At 36.4% G+C, this 13264-nt stretch overlaps 1 protein-coding gene across 2 annotated transcripts; it reads right to left on the bottom strand.

Moving 5' to 3' along the window:
* Positions 1-2030: 2030 nt before the first annotated feature.
* LOC139151602 (matrix-remodeling-associated protein 7-like) lies at positions 2031-13256 on the bottom strand. 2 transcript variants are annotated; one of them, XR_011556463.1, is made up of 5 exons: positions 13102-13248; positions 12204-12385; positions 7991-8229; positions 3195-5313; positions 2031-3155 (listed from the first exon to the last, which is right to left on the bottom strand). XR_011556463.1 is itself a non-coding variant. In XM_070724515.1 (4 exons), the coding sequence occupies exons 2-4, from the start codon at positions 12372-12374 to the stop codon at positions 5202-5204; spliced, it is 522 nt and encodes a 173-aa protein (XP_070580616.1). In that variant the 5' UTR covers positions 12375-12385; positions 13102-13256; the 3' UTR covers positions 2031-5201. The 2 variants fall into 2 exon arrangements, 1 of the variants encoding a protein (XP_070580616.1); XM_070724515.1 differs by having other exon boundaries at positions 2031-5313; positions 13102-13256.
* Positions 13257-13264: the final 8 nt, after the last annotated feature.

The following is a 13264-nucleotide window of genomic DNA, read 5'->3' as shown; positions in this document are numbered from 1 at the left end:
ATAGCTGTCCCTAACTTCAGCCTCAGGCAGGCTGTCAATGGTGTGTCAGTGTGACTGCCTTCCGCCGCCATCTTGAGTTACACTGTACTGAGGTCTATGAATGAACATGATTTTGTTTTTATGATTCGTACTTGTGCTCGTGGACAGATTTTCGTCATATTTCACAGAAATGTTGGAATGATGTTTAAAAAGAGCATGCTACAAGTTTTATGGCAAAAATATGTATCTAAATGGGAAAAATCTACACCGAATTCACCGTACTCACTTTACCTCGTGTTTGCTGGCTAAAATTCCCAGAATATAACAAAAACTCACCACTACATGTAAATGGGATGGTCTGCCACTTCCTGGCCAAGTTTCACAGTTCTATGACAGCGTGCACAGGGCCCGAAAGCAGTTCCGTTGCGAAATAGGTATTGACTGGATTCAGAAGTGCGTGCCATGAGCGGCGACCGCTCGAGCGCTGTGGCCGGTCAGTACAAAGTGGCATTTTTGGAGAGGAAAAACACTATTTTTCTATCGTTTTTTCTTCAGTTTTTTAATGAAACCTGCCTCATACATCGATTTTAATTGGAAATATCTATTTTTTCAGTAACTGAGCTACTTCTTTTCAGAAAAAATGGCGTTTAAAATTTCACGAAAATCAAATTTCACTTTCAGTGTGCGTGAGTTGCGTATAATGTCGCAACATTTTAGCTTAACTTGGCCACCCTAGTAGTAGGAAAGTGTGCAATAAAACAATCAATACCAATTCTCTTGGTGTCTTACTAATTGCGTGCGCATACAAGTCAAGGGTTTGTTCCTCTGATTAAATGTAGCAGTTTTGTAAGTAACACATCCATACAAAAATTTCCCACATTCATATCCAATCCTGTGTATAGGGTTTCATAGCACCGGGGCAAATCATGAATGGCTGGATACACAAATCAAGGATATCAGTTCCTTCTAACTATTACATTGAAAACTATAAGTAACTACAACTATATGCCTCAAACATTTTAAACTCTGCTCTTGATGGCCCAATTGTCATAAAACATTTTGAAACCTGGTTTATGAAAAGTAATTTTACTGTACAGTTTCATCTCCATCTATGACCAGCAATTGCAAAAGCCACTTCAGAAATCTATCACAGAGAATGCATTTCTGTCATTAAAGGTCTGAGATTTTAGGATTTGGAAAGTCCACTCAGCAGTATGTACCATCAAATGGCATAGGTGAAGAGATGCCAGTAAAGAGTGTGTATCCTTGTTCTACATGTGGTGCCTGTTAAATATTACCCATCTGTAGATATCCTCTATTGATTAGATTGTCACAGGGATGGTTAGACTTCCATTTCACCCTTAGAGCGCTGTAATCTTTCAAACCAAAATTCTAGTGAAACATTTTACAATTTTTACAAATTTTCCTGTTTCTGTTTTTTAAAATAATTTTGGATGAAATGGACATCTCTTTTAATGGCTCAAGTTTTTGATAAACATTGTGGGGAAAATCTGAAAAAAATTGACTGGGTTATATTTTGTAAAGGTGACAAAAATTGACTTCAGCACTCCAAGAGTTAACTATGAAAGAGTGCTGTAACACTACACCACACTTCCACCACACAGGGTTTTTAATATCAAAGAAACCATATGAATTTCATGCCTGCCTGAGATATGCACAACTATACATTTATAGCTTGCAGCAACATGACCTTGTGACTACATTGTCATTTTGCTGCTGTGATAACCATGGTGATGTTGCTATGGCAACCCTTCTTGCCAGAAAAACAAGCTCTCTAAAAGCCAACTTAAAAGAAACTACTTCTAGATATAACATTTATATACATTTGATGATGCACAAGTTTTGTGTTTCTACTCATGTTTTGGCATGTGCTTGAACAAAAAAAAAAAAAACACATTTATTGAGATATTTTCTTAGAATGTCGCCAATGAAATCATGGTAGACTATAGAAATATGCATGTTTGAAAAGTCTGTCATGAATGTCATGTAAGCTGAGTATCAAGGTGCGGATTTTAAACATGCAAAACTGCTTTGATTTTTTAAAGTTTATTATACAAACACTGAATAAGACGAATGACATAACGCTACAATTTCTATAGACAATAAAAAATTACACAGAATCTATTACGAATGTACATGAAAGACATGAAAGACAATGGAAACAAAATTTACATATTCTTGAAATGTACTTCTGGTGTAAGAGTTCATATACTAAATGGATGGGAGTGTGTTTTGGCAAGATTTTGCTAACATCTGAAAAAAATATAGTTGGTTGACACAACACATGCCTTGCAGAATGAAATCGTACTTTGCTCAAGGACATTTTTCTACCATTTGCTACAATAATACCACTTTTGTACATTTTTTTACTTTATAGCTCTTTGACTCTGTAGAGCTATTTCCACAAAGAAATTGAAGTTTTAATTTTGTCTGATCCAAAGAGCTCTTATACTAGCTGCAGTTAAAAAAACGAACGGCCACACAGCAAGTCAAAACAATCTGTCATTTGCACATACACTTTCAGAGTTGCCAACCATGTATAACTTCCTTCCAAAGACAAATTTAGAACTGTGCAACACTGATAGGTGTAAATCCACAGGGTACCTTAAATATATGCTATAACCACAGAACAGAGGCGGTGTGAATGGCCGCAAATCTCCACTAATCACACAGCAAATGCTGCTATTCTGGAATAACAAGGAGGCGCACTCTTCTACAGTGGTAGAAACAAGCCCATGTGTACAAACGTGTACGGAAATAGACATATTTCTATATTTGCATGTGGGTTTGTTTGAATTGCTGTCCACTCAATTTCCTGGTTTAATCCACTGCTTTGAGGCTACATCACAAATACAGAGTGCCTGTCATAAAGAATACACTGTACAAAGGTGTAGTTTTGATAAATGATTTGAATTTCGTTTGAAGATTATTTAACTTATTCACCCTGATGTCCTGTAAACAGGTCCACAAGCACCATCAATAACAATGGGTTTGGGTCATACCATGGTGGTGATGGGGTTAGTTTATGATGACAAGCCGTGTGTGAGCACCTGATTGGATGTATTTTTTGCTATTTTATCCTGATTGTATCATCTCGATGGAGATCTGAATGACTGAATTACAAATCAGACTTTCACATTACAATATCAAGTTATCTAAAAACGAATAAGAATAAGTTTTCTAAGAATGAATACCAGACTATCTAACGGAGGTAACACACTAACTTCAGGACGGACAAGGTTTAATACAAAGATCTATGGACGGTTTTAGACAAAGTCTAAAATTGGCAAAAAAAATGGTTGAAATTGACAATATTAAAAAATCTACTAATCGTACACATATATCATGGGTTCAGTTGCTCCCTGATGCCAAATCTTTGTTGTGATTACTTCTTGTAATGACTTCAACATACTAGTAACAGTAGGTTTTTAACAAGTTCTGAAGTATCACTTGTGGCCAGCAAAGATGCACTATTCACAATGAAGAGTTCAACGATTCCCTGGTTGGCCTGATAGGCACCTATTCAACGATGGTTGACAAAGACAACACTTCTGTGCTAACATCAACTTTCATGACACAGTACACCAACAAAGACGTGTATTGCAAGGAAAAGTAGACTTTGATGTATAAGGTATTGCTCATATACTTTGACGTGAGCTTCCATACCATCCAATATTATGTGTGATTACTATAGCCCATGAAGTTTCATCTGACTGATACACTATATACTTGACCACCAGGTAAACAGAAAAACTATCTAGCAACATATACTTCACAATAGTGTCGCTCATACCATAAAATATTGCAGGGAATCGTACATGACTGTATATTCTCTCTTACTTGTGATGCTTGGCATTGAATCTACATGGTACTATTCAAGGAAATCTCTTCAGTCACTCCCCCAGCTACCTGGTAATACGATTGACATATTAACTTATGGACCGGCATGTCTCACATTGCCAGTGAAAATATCACTTCACTGTGGCTTCAAATCATGGCAAGTAAATCAAAATTCTGGAAATTCTTCACTGTACTGTATATCACAAATAAACAACTGAAACTATGCTTTTCATTGTATGATATGTCTAAATATATCACATTTCCAGTGTGCCGTATCAGCCTTGAAGTTGAAAGCTACAGAGGTCTATTTTAAGATGTCTTTGTCACGATTTCTATTTTACTTGGATAAACAGCGTTGATCATTTGGGAGTACGATTCACTGAATAAGGCCTCACTTTGGCATTATATTATGTGTGCTGCAAGGATAGATCAAGGAGACTAGACACTAGTTGCGTAATTTATGCCAATTTCAGCTTTGACACCGGACACCATGGTCAATTTCATATTCTTGCAGTCTTTGGGATGCATTCTGTTAAGCTGATTTAGCCTAAATGTAGACTAAGCCATAAAATTTGCAGCAGCAGGGTTACCGAAAAGATTCAAGCTTTCATTCCTTACATTCCTGTGTATTGGTATTGCCACGCCAACGAAAAACTCTGGACAATTAAAATCAAGAACCAACCTGGAGAACGCAGAGTCCAATCCCTATTTTATGGTAATGATTCACTTGTTTGAGGGTGTCTGCCTTGGTTATTGAAAAGAAACATACCCAAGAAGAATTGTGAATTCTAATATGAAGAGTACGATCCCACTACAAGTCCTGCCAAACCTAGCAGATGTGATACAATCACATGATGTCAGATATCAGACTTTGAATGAGACAGTGCAAACCTGAATATCACTGGGCCCAATTTTCCTATAGTCCTCAACGGAACTTTCCTAAGGGTGCCTTTGATGAAGCATAAATACAAATGTACCCCCTAGGGAAATGTTGTATTGCACTATAGCTTAGCATAGACTCAGTGTTTTGAAGTCTTGCCGTAATGATAATACAGCATGCCATAGGCACCCTATAGGTACATTACATGACAGTTATACCTACCAAAAATAAAATAAATAAATAAATAATGGCTTTAGTGCAACAATGACCTAAATGTCATCAAATTTCTTGGTGCTCATGAATTTCCCTTGATGAGGAAATATTTATTGACAGATTTCTGCTGGGGTGTTTGTGCAATGATCTGAGGTGAGAGAGAGTTGAGTACATTGGCATTGGTCTATTTTGTGAAGTAAAGCATAGGGAGTTGTTAGTGTCTTTGGTTTTGGTCTTCCATGTTATGAATTCAAATCTTCACACCAGTTTATGCATACAGTTTGAACTGTTCGTCGATGTCCTCCATGCTGCTGGTGCCAAATTTGTTCTCACTCTGTTTCATTAAGTTGAAGATTGCCTCAAGCTGACGACGTTGAACTCTGTGAGGAAAAAACAGAAAAAATGTTCACCAGGCTCTGTCAAGGAAACTAGCACAAAAATATACAAATATTATTTTACAGCGAGAGCGACTGGAAACTGGACACCTAATTTGGAAAGTACCCAGCTGTATTGGGAGGCATATCGCTGTTTCCCTCTGTAATTCGCCAGTGACTTTGCTAACTTGTCAGCGATATCGTTTTGTGTTTCAGTCAGCTGCAGACACTTTGTGAATGTTGCAATAAAGCTTATCTGGGTTGAGTAATTCAGTATAGGGGTGGCTGCTTGTTGCTTCATGGCCATGGGATTCAAAATGAACAAAGATAATTATGATATTTGTGTTGATATAATGGGGATATAATACGCTACACTACAAAAATAAAGATATTTTTCAATCTACACTTGTGGTCTCATTTATTGCTCTCTGAATTTCAATAAAGTTCCTTTTTGTTTGTGTCGATTTCATGTGTTGTAAATGAGTGGTTTCTTCCAAATAGTGCAGCTGGTTCCCTTCTGAGTTGGGTGTAGACATGTGGAGACTCTTTGTCCGGCCTCATTCGTGGTTTCAGTTTACACCCAAACAACCCAAACAGTTTAAAAGTGAGGTCCAGCAGAAGTGATCATTTCGGCTAATACATGTAACTTTGAACTGTAGAGACACTGCAACTTTGGAGGCCACTTTACTGTTGATTAAGCCAACTTGATGCAGTCAGAAATTCTGTTTGTACAAATAAAAAACCAGTTCTTCCAAGGGTTATAGTTTATGATGGCACTATGTGGTGAAGATTGAGATAACAACATTACCACACACTGGTCCATGCACTAGTCTTATTCAGACAACTTATTTGTCCTGCCTAAGCCTATACCATATTCAAAGGAAAAAAAAATGGTGTCACTGTAATTTATCGTCTGCAGACCAAATAAATTTTCTTGTACATATTTTGACCTTATCACAGTGTCTTGTTAGTTACATACGAAGATCAGTGCAGCTGTTTTCAATTTCCCCAGACAGACTGTCTACAGTGCAGTTGTTTTTAATTTCCCCAGACACACTGTCTGCGCCGGACACATTGTTTTGACTGTTCATCGGCCTCTGAAGTTTTGCCACCAAAAAATCATATCCAATCATTGGCCGTTCTATTTGGAAGAAACCACTCATTCATAACACAACACTTGCAGTTCATGAACATGATGGAGATTTTGTTGAAATTCAGAGAGCAGGAAATGAGACCAAATGTAGCTTGATGAAATATCTTTATTGAGTGGTTTACTTTGGCTCCACTGTCTGATATTATTCCAGATATTATTATTATCTTTATTCATTTTGAATCCCATGAAGCAACAAGCAGCCACCCCTACACTGAATTATTCAAACCCAGATAAGCTTTATGGCAACATACCCCCTGCTTGCACAAAGTGTCTGCAGCTGACTGAAATGAAAAACGATATCGCTGACAAGTTACCAAAGTCCCTCGCTAATTACCAAGTGAATTCACTATATGGCCAGCAATACAGCTGGGTAATTTGCAAATTGGGTGTCCAATTTCCAGTCGCCACTGCTGTAATAAACAAGCGACTTTGCAGCCAATATAGCTCAACTGTGATATTTAAGATAATTAAGGCAACAAATAAGGCTGGTTTGTCAATTAAGGGAATACGGATGAAGATCGGACATATTTGAATATCTGAAGCAAATTTCTGAATATGCTGTTGATTATCTTTTTGGACGGGAATGTCAAACCTGTGATCATTAGCATACACCAGATCTTGCTGCAATGGCTGGTGCACTTTGCCTAAGTTCCAACTGTTCAGACAAACATTGTGGTTTTCAGGACCAAAACCAGTGAAAATTCCCCAAAAATACAAGTATGCAAGTTTTATCAAAATTTCAACAAATCTGTATGGCGTCATCCCTACCAACCTGTATACAAAACTATCAGACATGGAGATTCTAAGAACTTTGATGATTTATGGAATTTTTTGACCTAAAACAGCAAAAATTACCAAAAAATATAAATTTGCAGATTTTTTCACAATTTGTACATAACTGATATAGATCATCCTCATTGACTCTTCATGTAAAAATTTCAAACAAGTCTGATAAGCAGTTTAAGATTAAAAAAAAACGAAAAAATGTACAATCTGCCTACCAAATTACAAACCCATCAAACAAACTATTTTAAAGAAGAAGCTTTGAATATGAGAAGTTGACAAATGCCGTTGTCAACAGATGATGGACGACAGCAGACAATCACTATTAATTAGCTCCATGTCACAAACACTGAAGACAACAATTTTCACAATGCTGATTATATTGCAAGAAAGGAAGACTGCATGAGCATTAGTAAATTCACATCTGATAAAATCGAAAGTAGAGATTGTGACATTTCCACTGTTGGTAATTTGAATTTCCCACAGGTGTCACCTCTGTCGGGTACAAGAGAAGAAAACAAGAACAGCCAAGAAAAGCAGATGATGACACATTGCTGCCTCTTTATATGATTTTTGTCAAGTTGTGGTAAATTGTTTTATTTCAAGGAATATTTAGATTGAAGCAGAGTTTGAGACATCAAATGGACGGATGTGAAAGAGAATTCAGCTTTTCCTAGCACTTTAATTCTTGTTTTCACAGATTACATAATACTTCATAACTCAATGCAGGTTTTTCTGGCAACTTACTCTCGTTCTTCTGCAATTTGGTTTGCTGTCATTTTTTTCTCAATCTGTTTGGTGATGTACTTGGCCTTTGCCTGCTTGACTTTCCCCTGGATGTGTTCTGAGTATTCCAGAGGATCCACGGTGGCTGGATGTGTGGCTTCGGGTTCTGTCACTGGCTCAATATCCTTGGGGTCCACAATACAATTATCGATGTCATCTGTCTCACTCTCCCCTTCCTGTACGTCTCTATCACCTTGGGCCTGGCCAACAACAAAAAAGAAATGAATTTGGTGCAATAGCTGTTTATTTGATGACTGGCACACTTGGCAATGTCAAAAACACTCAGATTCAACATCCTTGTCACCAAACCAGGTATGATCAACTTCAGGGCAAAGATGAGTGGCAGTGACAAACACTTAGGTGCACACAGTTGACACTGTGCCCAGATGTCTTCTACTGCAACATGTACACCTCATAAAATGAGACTTTTGTCTTTGCTGAAGATAGTTTGACAGTGTGGAGAGAGAGAGAAAAAGAGAGAGAGAAAAAGAGAGAGAGAGAGAGAGAGAGAGAGAGAGAGAGAGAGAGAGAGAGCACACACTGTTGGAAGACTATAAATTATAAGAATATCTCCTCAGCATCAATGTATAGTATCAAATTAACAAAATTTAGAAAGCTTTCTGTATTACCTTCAGTGTTACATTGGCGAGGTTATTAATTGTTTCAGCAAACAAGATATGTTTGCTAATAACAGAACTACTACTACTACTACTACTACTACTACTACTACTACTACTACAGGAGCTCTAAACGCCTGATCTCTGTGAGCTCTAAACATTTAGGAGAAAGTCAGCTGGTATCTGAACAGCATCTAATATACTGACGCAAAGGTGAGACGGACAATTACTATCTCTAAAATTCTTGACTAACTTTTAATTAGGTACAAAACACTTCCTGTCCAATGCTTGAGGACAGAGAAATCAGTTATCCTAGCCAGGATTCTGTCTAATACCTGATGTTGCATGTCAAGAAATGTTCAAGCAACATGGGTGGTCTCTATATACATAAATGTTAATAGTTAATAACTGTACATGAAAAAAGAGATATGGATTTCATAAGGTTGAATATTTCCAATTAGCAACTCCAACGCAAAAAAAGGAACCCTTTGACAACGTGTTTACCATGGCAACTGGACTTTAAAAAGTCAAGAGTGATTACACAGCATGTTTGTATTTTACTAGGGCAACTGCGCTGCCATGTAAAGTAACTGTTGGCCATTTGATAATTATTTGGCAACAGTAAGAACTCGACAATGTTATTGGATGTACATGTTTGTTAGCTCTGGGCATTGCTTGATTTCAACGGATACAGGAGACGAACAAGCCTTTTGTAGTGGAAGATGTTTTCCCATTGACAACACTACAACTTGGATGGGTCAGATTAAGACGAGCCTTCAATGAAGCTACAATATCTGCATAATCAAAGTTTATCCATATCTGCATAAGCAAAGTTCATAAATTTGGTGGAACAGAAAATGATTCTCCAAAATTTATGAAATCACAGAAAAATATGACTTTTTGTGGAAAAGAATGATCGCAAAACATTTTCAAAGTGGAAAACAAAAAAAGCAGAGGCAATTTTAAGATAGTGAACTCCTGTTTGCAGAAGAAATGCTTTCAAAAAACATGGGATTAACATCCCTATACACACACAGATCATATACTTTGATTTTAAAGTAAGGTGACAATATTGATAATATCATGATGTCAAAGTAAGAATTTCCATTCATGTAGAAATTATTTGTTTTCCCTCCAACCTCTACTGCCTATATCATAGTCTAAATGGCACCACAGAAAGCACTTGGGTTAACCCTTTCACAATCAAATATTGGTATGATCCTATTGCTCTCTGCAGCAATGTTGGACCACTCGAAATGGGAATGGGGTAAAAGGATTAAACGATTACACCTTTTTTAATTTTGCATTTTCATAGCTGTTTATCATTACAAACATCAGTTTAATAATTGGTTTACACATTGAAACAGAGAAAAGGGTATCATCCATATGTTATTTGAAAGAAGGAAAAATGGTGAATTATTTCCTGACTTTAACTTAAGTACCTCTGGTGAGAACCGATACCATGCAAATGTTTTGCTGCAGCCTGCAAGACAATCAAACCAATTCACAAAGTATCACCGTACGAGGAAACACATCATAGTACTTCACTTTTATCAGAAACTACATGTATGGATGCTCCCTCAGCAAACAATCTTTCTAATTCAGTACTTGTAATGAGTGAGTCATGAATCAAAGAAAGTTAAAAAGAATCACCTTTAAAGTCACTTGATTGTCTTTTCTCTACACAATACGTTTGGATACAATGTATGATACTTATTTAATTTCTACACAGTAAGTTCTCAAAAAAGATTGACAATGAGGTCACCAATATTTTATATGTTATAAAAATTCTTTTGTGCGTGTATTTTCACATATCAAAATCAAAGAAAAGTGCCACTGAAGTGAAGTGTTCAAAAACAACAGATTAGTGATTATAAATTATTTTTTAAGAATAACCAGAAGTAAAAACAAATGCTCATTAGCATGCAACAGATCATGATGATAGAAATATCACAGTACAGTTTTTGATTACTACAGGGATTATGCAGCATCAAGGATGGTGTTAATATTGGTAGTGTACAATGAAATATATGGCTTCAGTCATGACGGAGGGACAGTGCTTCAGTTTGTCTTTGTTGGATGAACAAACAATCCTTACTCTGGAGTATATACTCATGTTCAGTTTTTGGATGAACACGCAGTAAAAATGGGCTCCTCGATGAAGTGTGCCATTTAATTTTAACTGTTTCACCCCATGGTTTGGCCCAAAGAAGTTGCTATCAATGGTGATTGTGAATCTGTTTACCGGGAATTTGGGATGAACAAGCTACAGTCTACAATCTGCTTGTGGTTATTGTTTTTCTATATATCAAAATTACAACTAATATAGGTAATTGTTTCCAATATGAATTTGCGATATTCATGGAAATGCAATGACATAGAAAAGACTGAATAAAATTCAACTTTGTAAGAGGATTCTAGTAACCGACACTAATAATAATAACTTGGAAAGGTTATATTATGCCTGCGACCAAAAAACTACGACAAGAAATCATAAAACATATAAGATAAGTTCATACCATGATAACGGTTAAAATAGCATGGGGACGTAACAAGACCCAGCAAGATATTTTTTTATTAGTGATGACAATTTTCATTTTATATCTCACTCGATTATAGAAAATAACTCACTAGCTTGTGAAATTTTACAAAGGAGTTGGGTGGCAAAATTTTCTAGTTTTTTTAACAATTTGCAACATCACACACTTGGAAGCATATTGGAAGCGTCTGACAGAAATTCAAGTAATTTTGCAGTCTAGGTGTGTATTTTTCCTGATTTTCATTGCAACACAGGTTGAGATAAAGCCATTGCAGCACTTACCTAGATGACTTTCAAACGTCAAAGTTGCAAAAAATCAGACAATTATCTATTTTGGCATTTTAATCACGATTGGAATTAACCATGTATTGAGGTACAGGATTAAATTCTAAAAGATTGAAATCCATAAGATTAAGCAACGCAAAATTTTGAAAAATTCCTTATTGACATCTTTTTAATCTTTAAAGCTGGTTTAGAATATTAGCACCATTTAGGCATTTTTGGTAATATATGACCTTTCCAGAAATATTGAGTTGACCTAAGATGTCGAGAAATTGGCTATTACCACATAACCAATAAGCAGACACATACACACAAACAGACAGACACATACATGCACATGTATGGACTGTGTGTGTGTGTGTGTGTGTGTGTTTGTAAAACAGTGTATACATTGATGTATACATGAATAGATATATGTGTGCATGTTTTGAATACCTCCTCTTCTTATCATACATGCAAGCATGGTTTATCGCACTTTGAGTGAAAGAATTTTGAGATGTCTTTACACCACTGTGCACTTGGTTTTCTCTTTCCCACATTGTAATCATCTTTTCAAAAACACACAATGAATGAAAGAAATTGAAGCCTACTTCATTGATAAAAACAATTTTCCATCTGGAGATTTTTCTGACAGTTAGGGAAGAGTTAATGAAGGCAGCTATAGGGTTTTAGAGAGAGAGAGAGAGAGAGAGAGAGAGAGAGAGAGAGAGAGAGAATAGTACAAGTGATTACTTACGCCTTCATCTCTTTGTTCACTTGTGTCAGTGTTTGACTGTCCGTGAGCAATGTTTACAACCATCCTTCTACTTTGTAATATTAGAAATACGAGTGTTCCAATTACCACACTGAATACTGTTGTAACTCCAGCAACAGCATACATAAGAGATGTTGATGTATATTCATCCATGGTACCTCTTCCTTTGACGAAAAAGACAATTTGATTATGGATTTTTCAGTGATTCATGTCACACTAAATATGTAATAGCCATACATTATTGTCAACGAATGAATGACAATAAAAGTATATTTGTGTTTGAATTGCTCATGAACTAGTAAATGCACTGAAATCTGTGATTTCCTTTGGTAGCTTGAAGTTGGGCAACAGTTAATACTTTCATAATACAAATATCGCATTCTGTAATTTTGAACAAAATTATGAATAAAAATCATGAAAGGATTGTGGATTCTTAAATGCTGAGTATATGATTTGATATTAAATTTGGGAGAACTTGATAAAATTCTTTCATTTTAAACATCAAAGAGCATCAAAATTCACATTTTACTGGTAAAATCCAGCCAACACAGGCAGAAGACTCCATCACCTTTTGCAAGAAAGGGCCGAGTACATTCAATACACACCCGCAATTTTTGACGCCATACAATACTTCTGATATTTCTGAAAACTTGAAAAGAAAAACTAGCAGTACGAGCTGGTTACAACGGGAACACATAATACCAGGACGCCGAACAGTGCGGTGTAAACTGTACGGCAAATATTTGGATACACAAAGACGCTCGCTACAAATAAACACAAATTTATGTTGGGATTGAAAAGTGAAATACGCGAGCAGACGAAATTGCGAGTGCCAAAGGACTAGACCAACGGAATGACTAGATTAAATTGGGTACTATACCTTCTGCAATTAGATGAAAATAACTGAACTATATCATATTTTCTGCGACACTGGTCGCCGTTAATCTTGATCTACACCAATATTTGGTTGACGATGTTGTGCAGTGCAAGATACATATATTCGAACAACGAGAAGCCAAGTATTGTGACGCAACTTCCGTATT

Source organism: Ptychodera flava, chromosome 15, assembly GCF_041260155.1.
Source record: "Ptychodera flava strain L36383 chromosome 15, AS_Pfla_20210202, whole genome shotgun sequence".
Classification (NCBI taxonomy): domain Eukaryota; kingdom Metazoa; phylum Hemichordata; class Enteropneusta; family Ptychoderidae; genus Ptychodera; species Ptychodera flava.
This window is presented reverse-complemented; position numbering and strand designations above follow the sequence as displayed.